Raw genomic sequence first — 21,129 nt, forward strand, 5'->3', positions numbered from 1 at the left:
CGCGCTCGGTCCACGCCGGGCCCAGCTCCCAGTCCACGCCCAGAGCTGGGTGGGCAGAGTGGGGGGCGGGCCGGCTGGAGGGAGGGGCACCGGCCCAGCAGCTGCCGCTGCCTTCTCGCCGGCCGCAAACTTTCACAAAGCGGCGTGTCCGGCCTCATCAATCTCCATTAATAATAGTTGGTTGGGCTGCGGGGGGCGGGCGGGGTCCCGGGCCGGCCGGCCGGGCCGCTGGGAACGGCTTCTGCGGAGGGAGCGGGAGCCGGGCGCGGCGGCTGCGGGCGGAGGGAGGAAGTGAAGCGTAATTTGAGGAAGATGGATGAGTCCGGAGGGCGACACCCCCAGCCCTCCCGCTCGCCCGCCCCCTCCCTCCTTATGAGAGAGAGAGGGAGCGCGGCGCCGGAGCCACACTGCGCCGAGCCCGCGCCCCGCCGGCACCTCGGCCCGGGAGCCAGGGAGCGAGCCCTGCGTGTCCTCGTGGGGCGCCCGAGCCGCGGGGCGCACGGCGGCGCTCGGAGGGGAGCGCCCTGGGGCGGCCGCAGCTCCGGGCACGATGCAGAGAGCCGGAGGCGGGGGCGCCCCCGGGGGCAGCGGCGGCGGCGGGGGCCCGGGCGCTGCCTTCTCCATCGACTCCCTGATCGGGCCGCAGCCGCCGCGCTCCGGCCACTTGCTCTACACTGGCTACCCCATGTTCATGCCCTACCGGCCCCTCGTGCTGCCGCAGGCGCTGGCCCCCGCGCCGCTGCCCGCCGGCCTCCCGCCCCTCGCCCCGCTAGCCTCCTTTGCCGGCCGCCTGACCAACACCTTCTGCGCGGGGCTGGGCCAGGCCGTGCCCTCGATGGTGGCGCTGACCACCGCGCTGCCCAGCTTCGCGGAGCCGCCCGACGCCTTCTACGGGCCCCCGGAGCTCGCTGCTGCCGCCGCCGCCGCCACTGCCACGAGAAACAACCCCGAGCCGGGCGGCCGACGCCCGGAGGGCGCGCTGGAAGCCGAAGAGCTGCTGCCCGCCCGGGAGAAAGTGGCAGATCCCGCACCGCCCCCGCCTCTGCACTTCTCAGAGACTTTCCCAAGTCTGCCGGGTAAGTGCCGGGCGACCAGGGCGCCGGGCGGGAGGCTCTTCACCTGGAAGCCCCAGGCAGCCGCCTGCTCGGAGTCTCGGCACCTGCCTGGAGCCCTGGAATCCCAGACCCCCGGATGGCGGGTTCTGCGGAGCCACCTCCAATTCCGCTGCCGACGCGGCTCCTCTAGACCCCAGCGCCGCCGCCCCGCCGCGTCTCCAGAGTGCCTGCAGCCTCACCGGAGACTTGCCATCGCTCCCGCCAGAGCAGTGCCTTTCCTCCCAGCAGTCTAGTCCTCCAGCCTCAGCTCCTGCGTCTCCTTTTCAGAATCCCTTCATTTTTCTCCTCTGCTGGGAATAGAGAAGCTGCCAGTGTGGGATTCCTGGGGACACCAGCAAGACCCCTGGGTGAGGGTACAGTGGGGCAGCTGTCAGTTCATTAAGGGCTTCTGAAGAGACGATTGTACTGACCGCAAACGGGCTCTGTGAGCGCAGGGGCAGAGGGAGGGTCTTAGAGTGGTGCTGACGGTGAGGGTGGCTCTCTTTCTCTCACAGTTGTAGAGGTCACTTTTTATTGGCAGATTTAGAGCTAAGCCTTGAGGAACCAAGTAGGGGTCCTAAGGGAACATTAGCTAGCAGGGGGCCTGGCACTGCTGGACCAAGGTTGACTGGGAGGCCAAGAGAGAGGCTACAGGCTGGGCTGAGTTGGGTGTGGCCCAAAGGCCTGGAGTCCAGAATCCAGCTAAGATTCTGGAACCAGTGAGATTCAGCTAAGAGAGATTCAGGAATCCTGGACGCTCCACAGGAGGACTCCCTCTCAATAGAGGCAAGGTGTTTCCGAACTGAACCCTGTTGCGTATCAATCTAAACAGGCTTCCCTATTGATCCTTAAGGTCCAGAAGCTGGAAAAGCTTCCCGCCATCCAGGAGCAGATTCAGGTGTGCTGAGAGCCAAAGCTTACGCAGTTTGGTGGGTGGGCCCTATTTAAGAAGAAACGGGCTGCCTGCAAGTGTGGCGATCCTGACGAGCTTAAAGCTCGTTAGCGGCAGGATGAACCTGCCTCTGCTTAACCAGGTTAGCAGGTGGAAGTGACCCAGGAGGCCTGGGGGCTGACTCTAGTGGAGACAGGGAGGAAAGCCAAGAGCCCTTTTGTCCTTTGCCAGCAGAGAGCAATTCCTGAGGATAGGTTCCTGGGCCCTCTTCCAGACCCCAAGGGCTGCTGTAGAGTCCGCCTTCCTCTTCTTTGCCCCTCTAGCCCTGGGCACTTTGGCTTTGGGGATTCAGCTGTTGGGTTTTTTTGTACCTGGTTGGACCAGGAGGAGCCAGTGACTGACGTCTAGGCAGCATCTCCTGAGGAGGACCTAAAGGAAATGACAGAGCAGCAACTGGAAGGTGGGAGGAGATGCCCACAAGATGAAAGGGGCCAGAGTGGAGGGAAGGAGGGGCAGCTGGCAGGAGGATGGGAAGAGGAAAGGATCAGCGGGATGTTTTGAATAGGGTGGTCCTAAGGCAGAAAGGAAAGCAAGGCAGGCGTCAGAGGGATGGCTTTGGAGGCAGTGGGAGAAGCAGACACCCGAGGAAGAGATGAGCTGAGCAGGAGGAGAGAGGAAGACACCCCAGTGGAGGGGAGCTGGGGGGATTATCCCCAGACCATGGGAGAACAAGCAACGTGTCCTACTCTTTCAGGTTCCCCTCAGTTCTTATTTTGACCCATTCGTATAATGGGGGCTCTTTTCTGAAGCAGATAGAATATTGGCAGTAAAACCAAACATTGAGAGAGAGAGAGAGAGAGAGGAATAAACAGAGGAAAAGAACAGAAGAGAAATATTGAGGAATAGAATAGAGGAAAGGATGAACAAATGAGCTGTATACCCAGATTATCCAAAGAGCATATGAGAAAGGAGAGGGCCACCTCTTGGAAGAGGCATGTGCAAGGGATTTCTAGCGTTGGCGACACGAAAAGGGAACAGTATTTCTGGAACAGAAGTGTGTGTGTATGTGAAAGAGTTCTGTCTTGAGAGGATTAGGAAGGAACTAAATACATATACTAGTAGGAAAGAAGGGAAAGTGTCAACACTAGGAGTAATTTTTTTAGAAAGGTGTTTCAATACTGGGAGTGAGAAGAAACTGGAAGTTATATATAGAGAATGCTGAAGGAAAGATCTTCATCACTGGAGGGAATATTGGAAGCAGTAAAGAGATTGTACTTTGTCCTTGGAGTAAAGGCAAGGAATTTCTTTGCTAAGAACGATGGGAAGGAGGCCTTACAGAGGAAGAGTTCTGAGAGGTGCTGGCGTGAAGGCAGTCATTCACTGGGAAGAGATACGCATAAAGGGTTTACAGTGGGGCTTGCGGGGCTGGGCAGTGAGGAGAGGTGTCAGAAGGAGCACTCGGAGGGGATGATGAGCGGGGCGCTTCTCTGTGGCCGCAGCTTCTTACCCCTCTCAGCGCAGGCTCTCGACCCTCCCTCGCCGCTCCCGCCCACCTCCCCAGTCTTGGTTTTTCCCTAACGTAGTCAAGAAAAGACACGGCGATTCCAGAAGCGTTAGACACCACACCAGCTTGGGGAGCGGTGACACATGCACGCTGAAAGTGGTGGGAAAACAAACACTCCATCTGGGGAATTGTATTAGAGTGTTTAGCATGAAGTGAGCGAGTTCTCAGATTGAATAAGGGGGCTGAGACCTCAACATAGTAGAGTTTGGAGAAGGAACGACATTTTTAAAATGACAGGGGAAGGACTGCTGTCCTAGTTTGAATGGGTGACATGAGTCTGAAATTATTAATTTACATTTGTCTAGCGTTTTACAATTACTAGCCCTTTTAATGAAATTATAGTGAAGATAGGCCAATTTGGAGAACGGTGAGCAAAGTTCTTTTTGTTGGGAATTAGAAGGACTATTTCTAAAAATTTTTCTGAGAGTTGAGACAGATAGCGCCGTACTAGAACTGATGAAGAAGGAAACAGAACTTTATTATGATTAGATGGCAGGGCTAGAAGCTCTATTAGCAGGCAAAAAGAAATACTGTGTACAGAAATAATGGGGTAGAAAAGGTATTGAGAATGGTACATGGAAAATAATTCTAGGTTTGGCGTGTGGGAGCAGTGGGGGTAGCTGGGAGAGGTGTCCTAGGAGGAGTGGTAACAGAGAATTTTGAATTAGTAGGGAAGATTTAAAAGTCTGAATCAACAGAAGCGCCCAGAGTAGTGCTGTCTAGCAAGTCATTTATGTAATTAAAGTAATTTTACTAGCCACATTCAAATAGTAAAATGAAACAGGTGAGACTAACTTCATAGTATATGTTATTTAACCCAGCGTGTCCAAAATATTATTTCAGCATTAATCAATATAAAAACTTTCATGAGCTGTTTTATATCCTCTTTTCATAGTAAGTCTGAAACCCAGTGTGTATTTTACACATTCAGCACATCTCAATTCAAACTAGCCCTGTTTCAGGTGGTCCATAGCCGCATGTGGACCATATTCGACGTATCAGATCGAGAGAGTTGTAAGAACAGTCACGTGAAAGCGATGAGGGAAAAGGAGCTTTGAAATGGGTGGATAGTGAAGTCCTTGGTGTATTAGGAATACGGAGAGAAGAGAGCAGTAAGCCCCAAATGACAGGAGAAAAGAGAATTCTGCCTTGAATGGGACAGGGAGAGATGATCTTGTGTGTGAAGGTGTGTGTGAGCTCTGACAGTTATCAAAGCTAACTTAAGGAGGTGGTGTGAATACACATCACAGAGAGGACAGGTGAAGAGGATGCTGTGTGCTGGGGAATGATGAAAAGAGCTGGCCATTTGGAGAAATGCAGGAGAAAACTTTAAACTGCAGGTGTCTAGAGCAGTGATTCATTCAGGGAGAAGAGGGTTGGATTGCCTGAAAACAAATAGTTAAGAGCTGAGGGATGGTGGACACTCCATATGTAATTGTTGGACTGACGGTACAAATCCAGTGAGAGATTGATATGAAAGATAATGCCAGTACTGAGCATGGTGGAGAAAAGAACATTTGTGGTTGAGATGGCATAGAAAAGAGAACATGACAGGACAAAGCTGGGAGATGGCAGTGTAGTGAACATTATTTTTTAAAACTAAACCGAAAAAGATGTGCTAATTTCTGAAGAGAGATTGGCAATGATAATGGAAATCATGCGAGGAGACTAGGGAAACTTCCTGGGAGCATGATATCTGAATGCTGATTGCTGTAAGTCAAGCACCTGGTTATAGCTAGCGAACATTGTAGATGACCATCAATTTCTGAATAGGTGTCCATTATGACTGTCAAGATATATTTACTGATGAGAGAAAAACAGGAAGGGGTAATGTGACATGGGATCAGAGACTTCTGTTGTTTGAAGCAGGAGGAGCTTTTTCTTGGGAGTGATGGAGAGCATGTTTTCCTAGAGATTTTGAGGAGGAGTAAACAGGGAGAGCGATTGCTCCATTGACACGTATAGAAAGGCAAATATTGCATTAACTTAATGTGATGGAAGGAACGTCTACTTAGAAGTCGTGACACATGGGTCCAGGTCTCAACTTTGTCAATCATTAGCTGTACAACTTTGGCAAGCCACTTAGTTCAATTCAGGGAACGTTTATTGTGTGTCTGTTATGGCCTTAGTATTGTTTAAAACACTACAGGAGATTCAAAGTCTTATAACTTCTCTAGGCTTCAGTTTCCTCACCTGTAACATAAAAGCTTTAGTTCAGATGATTTCTTTTTTTTTTTTTTTTTTTTTTTTTTTGCGGTACGCGGGCCTCTCACTGTTGTGGCCTCTCCCGTTGCGGAGCACAGGCTCCGGACGCGCAGGCTCAGCGGCCATGGCTCACGGGCCCAGCCAATCCACGGCATGTGGGATCTTCCTGGACTGGGGCACGAACCCTTGTCCCCTGCATCGGCAGGCGGACTCTCAACCACTGTGCCACCAGGGAAGCCCAGTTCAGATGATTTTTAATGTTCCTTTCACTTTCATAGAATTAAAGCTTATTTCTCTAGACTCAGTGTTTAGTCGGGCTGTTAACACAGACTCCATGGACCTCCTGTGAGGAGATCTGTTAATTATGGGTGGGAAAAAAATTACATCTTTATTTCTACTAACTTCTCACTAAAATTTGGCACCTCCTGTAATTATGAAGGTAGGCCAGAAACCATGGTAGTTTCCCCAGTACCTGAGATTTTTGTCACCAATAGAAATCACAGATATTTTCATAGAAATTTACAATCTTTGGTGACATCTTGTTGTTTAATGATTTAGGAAAGAAACACAAATTATTCTCAAATGCATTTAAAATATTTGATAACTAGATTTTATGTAATTGGCTTCTAATGTAATCCTGTGTGTTTTATGTTATGCACCTAAAAGCATTATTCCAAGAAGGGGTTCACAGGCCTTGTCAGGCTGCCAAAGAGACCCTGGTTGAGAGAGAGAGATCTCAGAAATGACAGCGGAAAAGGTTCCTGGAGGTTTGGAATGCGATCCTGAGATGCCTTGTGCCACAGTGAAGGTAGCACTTGGGAGGGTTGGAAGACAGAGGGGTCTCTGCTGTGACAAATGCAGCTATGGAGGTACAGATTCTAGATGGTAGGAGCATAATCCTTAGACTCAGAGTGATGGGCATGAATAGTCGGTACTGGGGATAACGGGAGAGAGGCAGTAATTGGAATAATGAGGGGGAAATGTTTTAATTGGAAAGAACGAGGAACATAATCTAAGCAAAGTGCTTTGCATTGACAGTAATGTTACTCTCAATGCAATACAGTGGGAAGCTACAGGCAAGGATTTTGCCTTGGAAATAACGGGGAAAGAGGATCTTTGCAGTGAAACGGATTGGGGATTAGGAAACAGCAATGAGAGAAGCAGTGGGGTAGATGTACAAAAAGAGAGAAGCTTAAATGGGAACGATGAGAAGGAAAGAGTTGGCTGGGGGAGAACTTTTACCTAGAGGGGATGGGAAATGCCCCAGGCCGGGGCCGGACAGAGGAAACCCCTCATCTGAAACAGTGAGAAGGACAGAGCGCTGTATGCCCGTGGTGGTGCCCACGGCTGTGACGGTGATAAAGGAGGCCTGGATCGGGAGTGGTAGAGAAGAGGTTGGGGTTTTTCACTGGCGATACGATCATGCTGGGAGAAAGTTACAGCTTAGAGTAATGTGGAAGAAGTTTTGATGTGCTGATTGGGAGAGTGCTAGGGAAAAGAGATGCTTGCATTTGGAGTGATAGGAGAGTGACCTTCACGAGTTGAATTAAGTGTTAGTAGGAAGAGACAGCACTGTATGGCAGGTAGTCATGAGGCAGCGCCTTCATCCCCTTCCCATCATGGAAGGGAAAGGAATACTCTTCCAGTGATGAAATGAGAAGTCTGTATTAGAAGCAAATGTGGGGGGGGGGGGCGGGGGGTAGGGGGGAGGGCTGGGGGCGGGGCATGGAGTGCGGGGTGGGGGGGGAGCTGCCGGGACTAACAGAGACTAGGGTTATGAGGAGAAAGCACTGGGGGTAATGGGAGATGGATTTCTTGACTGTGAATTATGGAGGAAGTGGTATTAAAGTAGAAGTATTGGGTAAGCTGGAACTCTGTATTGGAAGCAATGGGAAGAGAAGTGATGCAGCCGTGTACTAGGAGGGAGGAGGATGACACTATCCCAAGAGGGAAGGGAAGAAGCACCTTGTGCTGGAATAGGTGAAAACTATCCTATAAATTATGCGCAGATACTGGGCGTATGGAACTGATTGGTCTTGGCCAAATCACACCTCTGTGTGTCCCAGCTTCCTCATCAGTAAACTTAGGGGTTTGAATTAGGTGATCTCTAAGGTCGCTCCAGCTCTACAATTCTGTTTTTATCTGTAAGGATACTTTTATTAATGAATTGTTCCCTTAAAAAAAAAAAAGCCATCCTGAGCAAAGGGATTGGGAGAAGAGATTCTGTACTTCTCAGCGCTGAGTTATCAGGGTCACTGACGAGGAGGCGCCTGGGATGCCTACATCTTGAGATGAATTCAGGGCTGGGCTTTAGGATGGAAAAGGCCTCATCATCTGGGATCCGGATGGTGTTACCTGAGCTCTGGCCGTTTACAGCCATCATACTGAATGAGAGAAACATTTGATAAAGGCGGGGGTAGATCTTATCTAGGCCAAAGAGACTGGGGATCGATTGTGACGGAGTTGACGTGGTGAGGAAGGAAGCAGTGCCCAAAAAGAAGACTTGTGCTGTGAAATCAGTTCCTGGTCTTCTGTATTATTTCTCCATCTGGTACAGAAGCTATGATAGGGTGACGGTGGGTTCCGGTCTCTTTTTCATTCAGTGATGACAAAGAGATGTGGTGTCGCCCAGAGGAACGAACGCAGGCTTTGGATGCAGATCTAGGCACCACCCTTTTCGTGATCTACAGCAAAATACTAACCTCTGCAGTCTCCGTTCTCTCACCAGTAAAATAAGGGCAACAGTTCTTACCTCACAGAGTTAAGGATTAAATGAGAAGGTATTTGTCCAGCATCCTAAATAATAGGTGTGCAAGAAATCCTGTGTTGTCCGTGTACTGGAAATGGATGGGAATTAAGCTTTCCTGGGAGTTAAGTTGGGGAAGACCTCTTTACTAGGAGTTGTGATGGGTGGCACTCTCTGTACTGAAAAGGACAGATTAGAAATAGCGCTGTGTTCCGAGGACTGGTTGTATGGGACTTGCCGGGAGAGAACATTGCGTGAACCTAATACGGGTAGAGTTGGAGTTTTGTCTTTAGCTCTTTCTCCCTCTTTTCAGTTTTCCTGTCTCACATTTTGGTGAGACACTCTGTGTAGACACTCTGTGTAGACACTCTGTGGACATGGCTGCCCAAAGCCCTTGTGTGTCCCACTGGGGCCTGTACTTCCCTTCTCTCTGTTAAAACAAACATAAAACCCCAAAGAAGCAAGAAAACACCCCTCCTTTTTTCTTCCTCAGAATTCCTGTTCCCTCATGTATCTGATCTCAGCTCAGCGTTAGGAGCACAGCTATTGGATTAAAGTAATTCACACTGGATGGATTATGGAGATCTTTTCAAGTCCAGATACATTTCAGACTCGTGAAGTTTTCGGCGGCATTATCATGACTAATTTGAGGGATGACCTGGGTTTCTTTTTGGAAAAATTATTTCCGATGGGATTGGTATGGGAGCGAGGTGGGGAGGCTTACCCTCCCTGGAGTCACGCGAGTACTGTCCCTTCTAGTTAGAGCAGCGTCCGCAGTCAGAACTCTTCGGGTTGCTTGTGACAGTAGCTCAGCTCTAAATTAAGCTAAAATGGGCATTTATTGATTCACGTGGATCCAAAAATGCAAACAGTGTTGTTAGGTCTTTTTTTCTTGCTCTCAGTCTGGCTCCTGTCTCTTGTCTTTGCCTCATTTTCTCCTGATGAGAGGAAGGGGAGGACACAAGCATAAGCAGCGCTAAATTCTTATAATCCCAGATCAGGACCCCAGTGAATTCTAGCACGTGTAGAATCCTAGGACAGCTGACTCACTAGCTCGAGTCCAGTCCCCAGAGAGACCGGATGTGCGGATTGGTCAGCTCCAGGTCACCGTCCTTGTGGTCGTGAAGGTGGAGAAATGCAATTGACAGCCCCCCTCTACTGGGCAGTTGATGGGGAGCAGTGGCCAAAGGAAGGGGATGCCATCAGTGAACAGGCGGGTAAGTGGTGCTGGGCAGGCAAAAACAAACCCTGAACAGATGTCTATCAACCAGAAACAAAGAAAAGAATGTGCCTTTAACTCCCTTTCAGTATTAGGGAGGAAAGCCTTCTCCCTGGCTCGATAAGCAGTGCCAGGAGTGCTGGATACTGGGAGTGAGGCTCTGAGAGGGTTCTGTAATGCGGAGGGCAGGCAGAGATGCCGGTGGGAGGAAGATGTCTGTTCCTCAGTGAGGCTGACTCCTGGACAAGGCAGAGCTGTCCTTGAGGGGTGAGAGGCGCTTGTACAGCAGAAGCTAGAGAAGATTGGTATTAAAACTGTTTCCATAAATGGGCAGTATTATTCTTTAAATGAGAAAATACATTTCTAAATAAAAGAAATGGTGATGGGCTTCCCTGGTGGCGCAGTGGTTGAGAGTCCGCCTGCCGATGCAGGGGACACGGGTTCGTGCCCTGGTCCGGGAAGATCCCACATGCCGCGGAGCGGCTGCGCCCGTGAGCCATGGCCGCTGAGCCTGCGCGTACGGAGCCTGTGCTCCCCAACGGGAGAGGCCGCAGCAGTGAGAGGCCCGCGTACCGCAAAAAAAAAAAAAAAAAGGTGACTGGTAAGATTACATCATACAAACAAATAATGACAGAAGAAACAGCAGAAAGATTTGAAGGGAATTTTGTCTTGGGAATGATGGGAAAAATAGCCTGTGAAAGGACAAAGGTGGAGTTTGGTGAGTGAGGCCTCTTCTGTGGTGATTTTAAGAATCTTCTCCGCGAAAGGTAAGGGAAGATGTTGATGATTAGGCTGGAGCTCTGGGTGATAAGTGAAAGGGATGCGGTCTAAACTAAAACCGGGTTTGAGAGGAAGCCCACTTGTCTGATGAGGCATCTGGGGAGGGCTTCTACTGCAGGTGGAGGGAAGAGAAGATATTGTACTGGAAAGGATGGGAAGAGCACTGATTGGAGGTTTAGGAGACCAGGATTCCAGACCTGGCTCTGTGCCTAGCTGTGTGCCTGGGAGAAATCATTTCATCTTTGTTCTTTTAATTTTAAAAAATTTTTGGCTGCATCAGGCCTTCGTTGCTGCACGCGGGCTTTCTCTAGTTGCGGCGAGTGGGGGCTACTCTTCGTTGCGGTCCATGGGCGGCTCATTGCAGTGGCTTCTCTTGTTGTGGAGCATGGACTCTAGGTGCGCAGGCTTCAGTAGTTGTGGCTCGCAGGCTCTAGAGCGCAGGTTCAGTAGTTGTGGTGCACAGGCTTAGTTGCTCCAGAGCATGTGGGATCTTCCCAGACTGCGGCTCGAACCCGTGTCCCCTGCATTGGCAGGCAGATTCTTTTTTTATTATTATTTATTTTATTTATTTATTTATTTTTAACTGCATTGGGTCTTCATTGCTATGCACGGGCTTTCTCTAGTTGCGGCGGGTGGGGGCCACTCTTCATTGCAGTGCACGGGCTTCTCATTATGGTGGCATCTCTTGTTGCAGAGCACGGGCTCTAGGCACGCGGGCTTCAGTAGCTGTGGCATGTGGGCTCAGTAGTTGTGGCACGCGGGCTCTAGAACGCAGGCTCAGTAGTTGTGGCACATGGGCTTAGTTGCTCCACGGCATGTGGGATCTTCCCGGATCAGGGCTCGAACCCATCTCTCCTGCATTGGCAGGCGGATTCTTAACCACTGTGCCACCAGGGAAGCCCCATTTCATCTTTTTGAAACTCAGTTTTTTCACCTGAAAATAAGGTTACTAACCTCCCATTACTACTACTAATAGGTCAGCTGTACTTCAGTGAGTTGCTCAAAGATGAAGGAATAATTGTGAGAGTGCTTGGGAAAGTTAAAGGTCATACAAGGGTGCTCTTGGCAATGATGATGTTAATATGCCATGAAAGGAGCTCTGAGCTTGGGGCGGTGGGGAAGTCGCCATGAACTTGTCATGAAGGTGGGAGTGATGTAGAGGAAGTTCTCCTGTCCATTTGGAGTAAAGAATGCTGAAGAGTCATGGGGAAATGGGAGAGAGAGAAAGTGAATTTTCCTTCTTGTACCTAAAATTATAGGAAGAAGTAGTAGCATAATGTGGGCATGAAATTAATGAGGATGAATGAAAAGCACATTGAAAGTGGGCTAGTTGCCATCAAGGACGGGAGAAAGGACCGTCTCCAAAGGAAACAAAGAAATAATTACGCACTGGGCGTGTTGATGCAATGAGGGTGGTGGCAGACATGCCTCTTTTTTGAGGGGTGACCTGGGTTTTTTCCCACTTTTTTACCCCACCCAAATTGGTTCTGTATTCAGGAAGTTGGGTAGTTGTCCGGAGAGTGGTTTGGGGTGTGTGAGGGTAGTGGCTCTTTAAATGGAGGGAAGAGAAGTCAGAACTGGGTGTAATGGGGGAGAGGCTTCTCCTCAGTGCGTAATAAAGACTGTGTTTTATGTCAGCTGGACCACAGCAGGCTGCGTGAGGGCCGAATGGCACAGGGGCTCTGTCTAAAGTGGTTCTCCAGTCCTGGGGGTGGTTTCCGCTCCACTACCCAGGCCCAGCATCCTTGGTGACCTCAGCCGCAGACGCCCTCTGTAGATGGTAGGAGTCTGGTGCTACTTGTTCTTTCTACTGGAGAATACCTACCACGGATTCTTTTGCCCTTGATTTCTTCCCCAGTCTGACCTGACTCGTTACCAAGTTAGGGCTTCTTTTCCTCTCGGAAGGAAAGCCCCTTGCAAGGGTGCCCCTGGAGGCTGAGTGCTTCTCTCTGGGGTGGAATGACACCCCTGGAGTGGACTCTATAAGTAATCATGGTTCAAACCCTGCGATTTCTGCTTCTTAGGATAATAGCATCTACCAGGAGAACTCTGCACGTTTCCTAATAACCAGTCTGCTTCAGTGTCATTTCCCCTAGACAGAAGCCAAAGTCTTCACAGACTGTAGACTTACCCACAGGGAACAAGCTGAAAACAATGTACTCTTTTTTTTTTTCTTTTCTTTTATCTTGGGGTATAGTTGATTTACAATGTTGTGTTAGTTTCAGGTGTACAGCAAAGTGATTCAGTTATACGTATACATATATCTATTCTTTTTCAGATTCTTTTCTCATACAGGTTATTACAGAGTACTGAGTAAAGTTCCCTGTGCTATACAGTAGGTCCTTATTGATTATCTATTTTATATATAAAACAATGTACTGTTATATTACCAATAATGTTATTTTCATACCCAAAGGACAGAACCTGTCCGTTTGGCCTACCTACCTACCTAGCACAGTAAAATTGTTTCCAGTTAAACATTTTTCCTTTTGCTAGAATTTTTCTCATCAGGATCATTATTTCCCATTGAAAATTTTCTACGTCTTGTTTTGTTGATCAAGTTTTTTTCTTCACGTCAATCAACTATAGCATCTGCAGTTAGAAATGTACTTTTATGGACATTATATCTACCAGGTCCAATTATTCTAAATCAAAGGTTACAAATAGAAATTTTATCAATAAGATGCGCTTCTGTCAAGTTTTAGCCAAAACCATTTTTCTAGGCGCCATCTTTGTTTTGAGTATATTTACTATTAGTATTCATTATGAATTGGATAAAAGAAAAGAGTTTGCATTTATTTTTTAGCTCATTGATGAGAAAACAGTAAAGCTGTTTCAGGATCGCTGTATTGTAAAGGGTCGACCTGCCGTGCTGCTCGTCGGAGCCCTCACAGTAGCTTCCGTCACTTTGGGCCTTGCATTCTAAAGTGCTCCATCTGTCGGTGGAGCAGAGAACAAACAGCAGGGCTGCAGACGCATCACTGTTCAGGGTGGAAAAATGTAGGGCGTGTTGGGGTTTTTCCGAAAGCTTTTTACTCTCTTCCCCCCGTGCCCCGGTGTTTTTCTGTTTTCTCCCTAAACTTTTCAGCCCTTTCAGGTTCTCTGACTCATCATCTACTTCTTCTGCCGCTGTGTCTGCCCCCCTCGTGCCCCAGTCCTCCTCCTGCTGTGCCTTTCCTTCTCCCTCCCGCTCAGCCTCACTGACGGCCCCGGACCCTCTCCTCTGAGAGCGGAGCTGTGTTTTCCCCGTCGGTTGCTTTCTTCTGTTTCCCCGCCCCCACCTTCTTAGAAGAGTTGCTTATCAGAGCCCTCAATGTCATGATTCTAAAGGCTCAGCGGGGCACTCTGCCCCTGCCACTCAGGATCCCACCGGGATCAGGTAACTGAGAGAGGTTGTGGACCTGTGCTTCTTATATGGCTTTAAAAGCGGCACTGGGGGTGGCGCACTCGTGTGGGCTTGATTTTATGGAATCTGTCTGAGGACAGAGGGATGGATGGTTTGATCTCAGGAGGGCCCTGCCAGATGAGGAACCTGGGAACCTCATCTCGGTCATCATCAGTTTAGATTTATTGGACGCCCCCTGGGTGCTTGGAGCTGTGCTAAATGATTTCATCCTTCAAGCCCTGAAATCCAGTTTCTGCCTTTTAGGCAGCTGTTTAAGGTATTGCAACACTGGGCTGAGTTGTAACAAGCTTTTGTTATTTTTTCTGTTACTGTTTACTGAAAACCGTGTTTTAAAAATCAGAAATTAAAAGTTAGAGGATTTAGTAATGATGTTGGGGGTTGTTCTTGATTTCCTTTAGCATAAGATCCTATAGATTCCTACCACATATGGGTTCCTCTACAGCGAATGTGAGATCAGAGGGCACACTGAAAAGTGGGTAGAATAATATTCATGGAGAGAATGTCTTATGCCCAGAGCTGGGGTGAGGGAGCAGGGCTGTAGGGAATATTATAGGAGAGGCTTGAGAAAGGAGGGACAGGAATGGAGAGGGAGAAAGTGCTTGGCAATAGTTTCTTTCATCCAGTCAACAAATATTTATGCAGTGCCTACTCTGTGCGGGTAACTTTCTAGATGCTGGGGATACAGCCATAAATATAAATAAAAGAAAAAATGGTTACCTTCATGGAGCTTATGTTCTAATAGGAAGAGACAGCCAATAAAATAAGTTAATAAAGTTAGTGACACATACTACAGCAACAAGTAAAGCAGAGAAGGGAGGTCGGGAGTATTGGGAGTTTTAATTTTAAAAAGGATGATCAGAGAAGGTCTCATTGATAAAGACCTGAAGGACATAGGGAATGAGTCAGTACAAAAATCTAGGTGAAGAATATAGTGTTTCAAACAGAAGAATAATTGGGGCAGGGGTGGGGGGAGGGGCAGAAGCAGGAGAAAATGTTGATGAACCGGGTAAGAGACGAGGGTGACTCGGGCTAGTTGGACATAGAGGAGGCGGTGAGAAGTCGGGTCGGGCATGGGCGGTGCGAGAGAGTGAAGGTCTGGTTTGAACAACACGGAAGACGGAGTTACCATTAACCGAGATGGGAGAGACGGGGGCTCAGATGGGGAAGGACTGGCTCAGGAGAAGTCTCAGGAGTTCAGTTTGGGACACGTTACGCTTGAGTCCTGGGGAAGAGGAAAATGGTGTGGGAAAGAGCCCTTAATGACATGAAAGGGGAACCCAAGGATCTGCATCTTGCAGAAATTAAACAGATTTTGGCTAGATAAGGAAGAAAGCCCGGGGTGGTGGGAGGCGAGCATCATGAGGGGTACGTCACCTGTGGACAGTGGCAGTGGATGTATCTCTTGACAGCTCGCAGAGCTGGGTGCCAGTGGAGCCTGGGTGGGCTGCTAGCGAACGAAGCCCACCTGCTGGTGGCAGCAGCGAGCAGGGACAGCGTGGGAAGTCTGGGTGAGGCTAAACCAGGGTGCGCCACGTGGGTTTTGCAAAGGTCAGATAAAGCATGAAGCCCTCCAAGAAGAGGCAGGGGCTCAGGCATAAAGATACCCCTGGGGTGTGAGATGAGAACACTGACCGAGATGGAGGTGGGTGATCTGGGCAGGGCCTGAACACTGGCCTCTAAGGAAAATAACACAAACGTGGCTCCTGAGGAAAAGGAACAGGTGTGGCTTGCATCCGTGAGGGGAAAGGACAGCTCTGGGGTCCGGGAAGGGAACTGAAGGTGACTGGGCTGGTCCTGGAGGCCCTGAGCAGTTTTTGCAGGGGGGCAGGCAGATGGCAGGGTTTAGAGAGGAGCTCCAGCCAAGCTCTGAGCATTGGGATGCCGTCCAGCCGCGCACACACGTGCACAGCCCCGTTCTCTTATAAAGCATTTCACTGTTGCCCCAAGTCACTTAGCTCTGGGTTATAGTCTCAACCTCAGAGTGTGCTTAGGAGTGTACACGTGACATGTGGTGGTGTGGATAGATGTACCGCCACGTCTGCAAAGTCCTCCCCCCTTTACACAGTGAAGTCCACTGGTAAGGAGCTGACTGTTCAGTTTACGGATTACCTGTTTTGTTCTCTTTTCTACTGGTTGGTTTTCTTTTGACTTTTTGTTGCTCCACTGTTTATTGGTCCTTTGGGCAGAAAACATGGGAGTTTGTAAAACTCAAACACTGAAAACCTTCGTAATGCATTATTTGCAGTCCTGACAAAAGTGTCAATAGATAAGATTAAAACCAGTGGCTGAATTAAATTTTAGAATTATGTATGGATGAAAATGTTTATATGCCTGGGATCACAAATGCTCAGTAGTCTGCTGAGTCAAGATTTCTTTCTCCGTTTTCCTCTCTGTACCCCCCTTTGCTGAACTTCTGTTTCTCCCTCCTCCTTCCATACTCCCTCCAGGTCCCTCACTGACACCAAGCTCAGGGTCCTCAGGATTCTGAACTTGGGCAGAAAGCAGCTGTTCGTGCTTCTCAGCAGCCTTGGCTGGGAAAGAGGGAGGGTGGAAAAGAGATGATGTCTTTTTAAAGTTAAGGAGAAGGACTGAAAGGGTCCTGGAGGGCTCAGTAATTGGACGAAAAATCCGGCAACTGATAAGGTGGCGTGCGGCGGGGCAGGCTCCCTGCTCTGGGCTGGATGGTCTGGTAAAGGAGAATTGGGGAGGTGGGTACAGAAACCTCCTGACTCGCAGGTGCGTGGGCAACACTTCTTGGACCCCGATTGCGGCAGGGGGAGGGACTCAGATGACCCTGAAGTTTCCATCTGGAAATGAGATTCTGAGATTCCAGGACTTCACTGGCGGTCCGGTGGTTAAGACTCTGCACTTCCAATGCAGGGGGCACGGGTTCGATTCCTGGTCGGGGAACTAAGATCCCACACGGCATGCGGCGCCGCGGCCAAAAGGTTAAAAAAAAAAAAAAAAAAAGATTCCAGATTTAGGGAAGAGGGAAGGGAGGGAGGCGCGGAACAGAGGTGAGCACGTATCCCTTCCCACTAGGCCAGCGAGGAGTCCTAGGAGAATAGCAAAGGCTGCAGCTGTGGTCTCCCCCTCTCTCCTGCAAAAGTGAACTCCCCAACGTTGCTCACTCCTGCCTCTAGCCACTGAAAGGACCCCAAGCCAGGTTCTGCACTGCTTCCCTCTGGCCTGCGGCTGCGCCGTCGGGGTCTGGAGGGGGCGTCAGTGAGTGGCAAGCCCTCGGTGTGGGTCTGGAGAGGGCCGGAAGGGAGCGGGTAGGGGAAGCGAGGCCGCCGGGGTGGGGGGTGGCGGTGTCACAGTCCTGGGGACGGTGCTTTTCTGATCCATGCCCGTTGCCGCCCCCACTTTGCGGAGTGAAGTCTGTGCTGGTTAATACCTTTCTTCCCATCTCTTTGTCTTCCCGAACCTCTTCCCACCCCCCACCCCGGATGTCTCCCCTCCCGCCCCGTCTCATCCCCTCCACGTGTGTGTCTCCTCCCGCTGTCGTGCGGTCCACGCCTGGCCACGGTTCCACGTGCCGCCTCCAACCTGTCCGCCTTCTCCTCGCCGCCTCTCCCCCACCCGCTGGCTCTCACTCCCCCCAGCCGAGGGGAAGGTGTACAGCTCGGATGAGGAGAAGCCGGAGGCGCCGGCGGGAGACCCAGCAGGCAGCGAGCAGGACGAAGGGGGCTCGGGCGGTGACAGCGAGGACGACGGTTTCCTGGACAGCTCTGCAGGGGGCCCCGGGGCCCTCCTGGGACCCAAAGCGAAGCTAACGGGAAGCCTGGGGACTGGAGCTGAGGAGGGGGCGCCGGCGGCGGCGGCGGCGGGAGTCGCGGCTCCTGGGGGCAAAAGCCGGCGGCGCCGCACAGCCTTTACCAGCGAGCAGCTTTTGGAGCTGGAGAAGGAGTTTCATTGCAAGAAATACCTGAGCTTGACCGAGCGCTCCCAGATCGCCCACGCCCTCAAGCTCAGTGAGGTGCAGGTCAAGATCTGGTTTCAGAATCGGCGGGCCAAGTGGAAGCGCATCAAAGCTGGCAATGGGGGCAGCCGTTCTGGGGAGCCTGTAAGAAACCCCAAGATTGTCGTGCCCATACCCGTGCACGTCAGCAGGTTCGCGGCGCGGAGCCAGCACCAGCAGATGGAGCAGGGCGCCCGGCCCTGAGGGGCTCCCGGGGACGTCCTGAGTCTGCTCGGAGACTGGGCCAGGGTCCTGGGGACCAGAGGGGCTCCCGCTGTGATTCTGCCCTCGGACGGCGCTCAGTCGGCAATTCACGTAGCTCTAGGGGGGCTCTCCTGGCACTTGGCCCTGAGCCACTCCAGAGACCCCCAGGACTGGGGCTTCAGGGCTAAAGGGGCTTTAGGTTCTTCCTGTCGAGGAGCTGCTGGGACTGAGTTGGACCCCTAGGGCTCGCCAGGTTCCTGGCTGACGCCCTGGAATCGCTTCTGACGGGGGTGGGAGGAAGCCGGGGTGAGGCCTAGCCAAGCTGATGGCGGCTCCTTATTTATTTTGTGTGGAGTTTGTATATATGGAGCTGTCTGCCTCTGTCTGTCTGCACCCCTGAGAGGGGCTGGGGAGCTTGTGTGTTTCCTCCATCCTCAGCCAGTTTGGTTCCGTCTCACTGTCCCAGGGTGGGTACCGCCTCGCCTGTCTATAGTACAGGACGCGCAAAGAAGTGAAGTGGAACTGTCACTAGCCCGTTAGAAACCCTTCAGCACCCACCTGTCTTTCCTGTAATCTACCTCCACTAACGTCCTCTCCCGCCGCAGGTGCTGCCCACCGTCCCCGCCTCCAGCTCTCACGCTCCTGACGCGGCACCGCTTTTCTCTTTCCCATTAAACAGGCAAGCTTCTGCATCTCTGTTTTCTGCTCTTTGCAAGAGTTTGCAGACTTCAGGTAGAGGGTTCACTCCCTTTTGTGTTCTGAGGGGAAATGAAGTACTTGACCCTAGCTTAGATGGGGCGTGTCTGGCCGTGTCTAAGTAGGTGGAGGTTATCAGTCGTGTGAGGGACTGGGGCCGGCCGGGGGCTCACCCCCATCACCTGGGAGCCCATTAATAGATCCTCTCCCGTGTAGAGGACATGGCAGCTCAGTCCATCTCTGCTGCTCTTTGATATTCCAGACATCAGGGCCTGGAGTAAAAAGACTCATTTCTAGTGCTCTAACAGCATTAATTGTGGTCTCCCCCCACCCCCGGCCCCACCGTCCATTGCACCGTTTACGAAGCTTGGGATCCCAAGTCCTCTTCTGCTATAAAATGAGTTTGGTTGAGAGGGCCCACTGCGACCTGGACGAGGCAGGAATGTGTCTGACGGCTCTGGAAGGGTGTGTGCTGTGGAGGAGGCTTGGGGGTTGGAATTCTGTGAGCAGATTAAGGAACAGCGTTAATGGTGGACGAAGTAAACATACAGACATGAGGCTTCAGGGGCACTTGCAAGAAACAGAGTAGACCGAGAGGGAAACGAGGCAAGCTGAAGCTGTTTGCCATTCCCCCACCTTCACAGACGGGCTACCATCCTGGACCAGCTGTGGAGCCAGGCCGCACAGGCATCGGGGGGACAGAGTTACCACAGAAACCAGCTGAAGTCGGTACCGTGGTTAACGGGGCTTCCTGGGAAGAAACAGGACCTGCATTGAGTTGGGAGGAGAGGTGGAGTAGAACAGAAAAAAAAAAATTGGCTGTGAGTGAGGCCAGGTCAGAGAGGGGAGGGAAGTCCAGCTCAGTCCAGCCCCCGGCCAGCTTCCTCACCTGCGTCAGAGGGCACCTTGCTGCGGTTCCCCATTCCTGGTTTGCAAGCCAGCCGCTGTCTAGTTGCTCACGTCTATTGCCTGCCTCTTCCAGTGAGACCGAGACGGCCCTTCCCTGGCAGCTCTCTCCTCCTAGCTGGTTCTGGCAACCAAACGGAACGCAGCCTGGAGGTGTGACTGGTCACGAGCAATGGTGGCACGGCGCCCTGGCTGGGACACACACAGCCGGGTCCTCGCTATCTTTTGGCTAAATTCCAGCAAGGCTGGAGAATCAGGCTGAAAACATGTAGTCCAGACCAGCCCCATTCCTGATCTAGATCAAGGCTGTCTGCTACCTTTGACTCACCCACATGGGGAACCTACAGGGTGAGATTCTTTTTCGGAGAGAAGCCAGGCAGAGGTCGAGGATCCCAGGAGCGGCTGTCTTGATGCCGGGAATCCGGGTGGGTCCGCACGTCTAGCTGGGCTGGAGCCGAGGCCCCCTGGCTCTGCCCCCAGTGAGGGGAAGGGGGGGCGGGGAGAACTAGCAAGACCAAGGCCTCCATCTGCCCGTTTGTCCTGCATTTACCTCTGAAGCCTCCTAAACTATACCAGGCAGCATTCAGCCACCCAAGGGGCTTCTTTTCCTTGGGGAACCTGGAGGTGATTATTGCTAGTATTTTCTGAGCCCAGGAGCCCAGTCTCACACACACCCATGGCCCTGTCTCTATTCTGCCCTCATCCTTGTTTAAGGCTCTTGTCAGCCTGGCGAAAGGACCAAGACAGTGAAATCTGGTTTCCTCTCTGAATAGCTTTACTTGGCTGATTTCCCTACACACAGGCAAGGGCCGTGCAGAGCGCCAGCCCGCCACACCCGATGTACGAGGGCCACCAGCAGAGCAGCTCCAGGAAACGGGGGAAGCAACGGGCTCCCTAGGGAGTAGGGACCCTAACTTAGCAGTTCTCACCCTTCAAGAACAGGTACAGAGGGGTTTCTCCCAGGTTTTATTTCTAGAATAACTAAGGGATAGTCCGAGGGAAAAGCAGAAGCTCTGGATTCTGCCTCCAGTTTGGCAAGGGGTGGCCAAGGGGGCTGTTCTGCTGTTGGTGACCCACCCCCTCCCCTCTCCTCAAACGCAAAGCCTAGGGATGAGTTCCCCAGAGAAGCGCTGCCACTCAACCCATCCCGTCCTCAGGACTCTCCCCCCTGGGCACGGACCCGCGTGGCTCCCTGAACCCCTGGCTGTGGGGCTGGTTCCCAGACACCTAGGAAGGGGGGCTGTGCTCCTGCCCTCTCTGCGGGTGAACCGTGGGCAGCTCAGCTGTGCTGTGAGGTCACTGGACAGAATACTGATGAAAATGAGGAGACCCACAGAAAGCCATTCTGAGGGTGGAGGTGGCAGGGCAGGGGGGCAGCAGCAGGAAGCTTCGAGTGGGGAGCACGGAGCTCGACCCTCCTCCTGGCAGGCTCGACCCTCCTCCCGGTGCTGCTGAG

General features: G+C 51.4%; 1 protein-coding gene across 1 annotated transcript; it reads left to right on the forward strand.

Annotated features, from left to right (window-relative positions):
• The first annotated feature begins 480 nt into the window (after positions 1–480).
• GBX1 (gastrulation brain homeobox 1) lies at positions 481–19,329 on the forward strand. Its single transcript, XM_004281199.3, has 2 exons — positions 481–1,076; positions 17,512–19,329. The coding sequence occupies exons 1-2, from the start codon at positions 551–553 to the stop codon at positions 18,069–18,071; spliced, it is 1,086 nt and encodes a 361-aa protein (XP_004281247.1). The 5' UTR covers positions 481–550; the 3' UTR covers positions 18,072–19,329.
• The last annotated feature ends 1,800 nt before the right edge of the window (positions 19,330–21,129 follow it).

Source organism: Orcinus orca, chromosome 9 (assembly GCF_937001465.1).
Source record: "Orcinus orca chromosome 9, mOrcOrc1.1, whole genome shotgun sequence".
Classification (NCBI taxonomy): Eukaryota; Metazoa; Chordata; class Mammalia; order Artiodactyla; family Delphinidae; genus Orcinus; species Orcinus orca.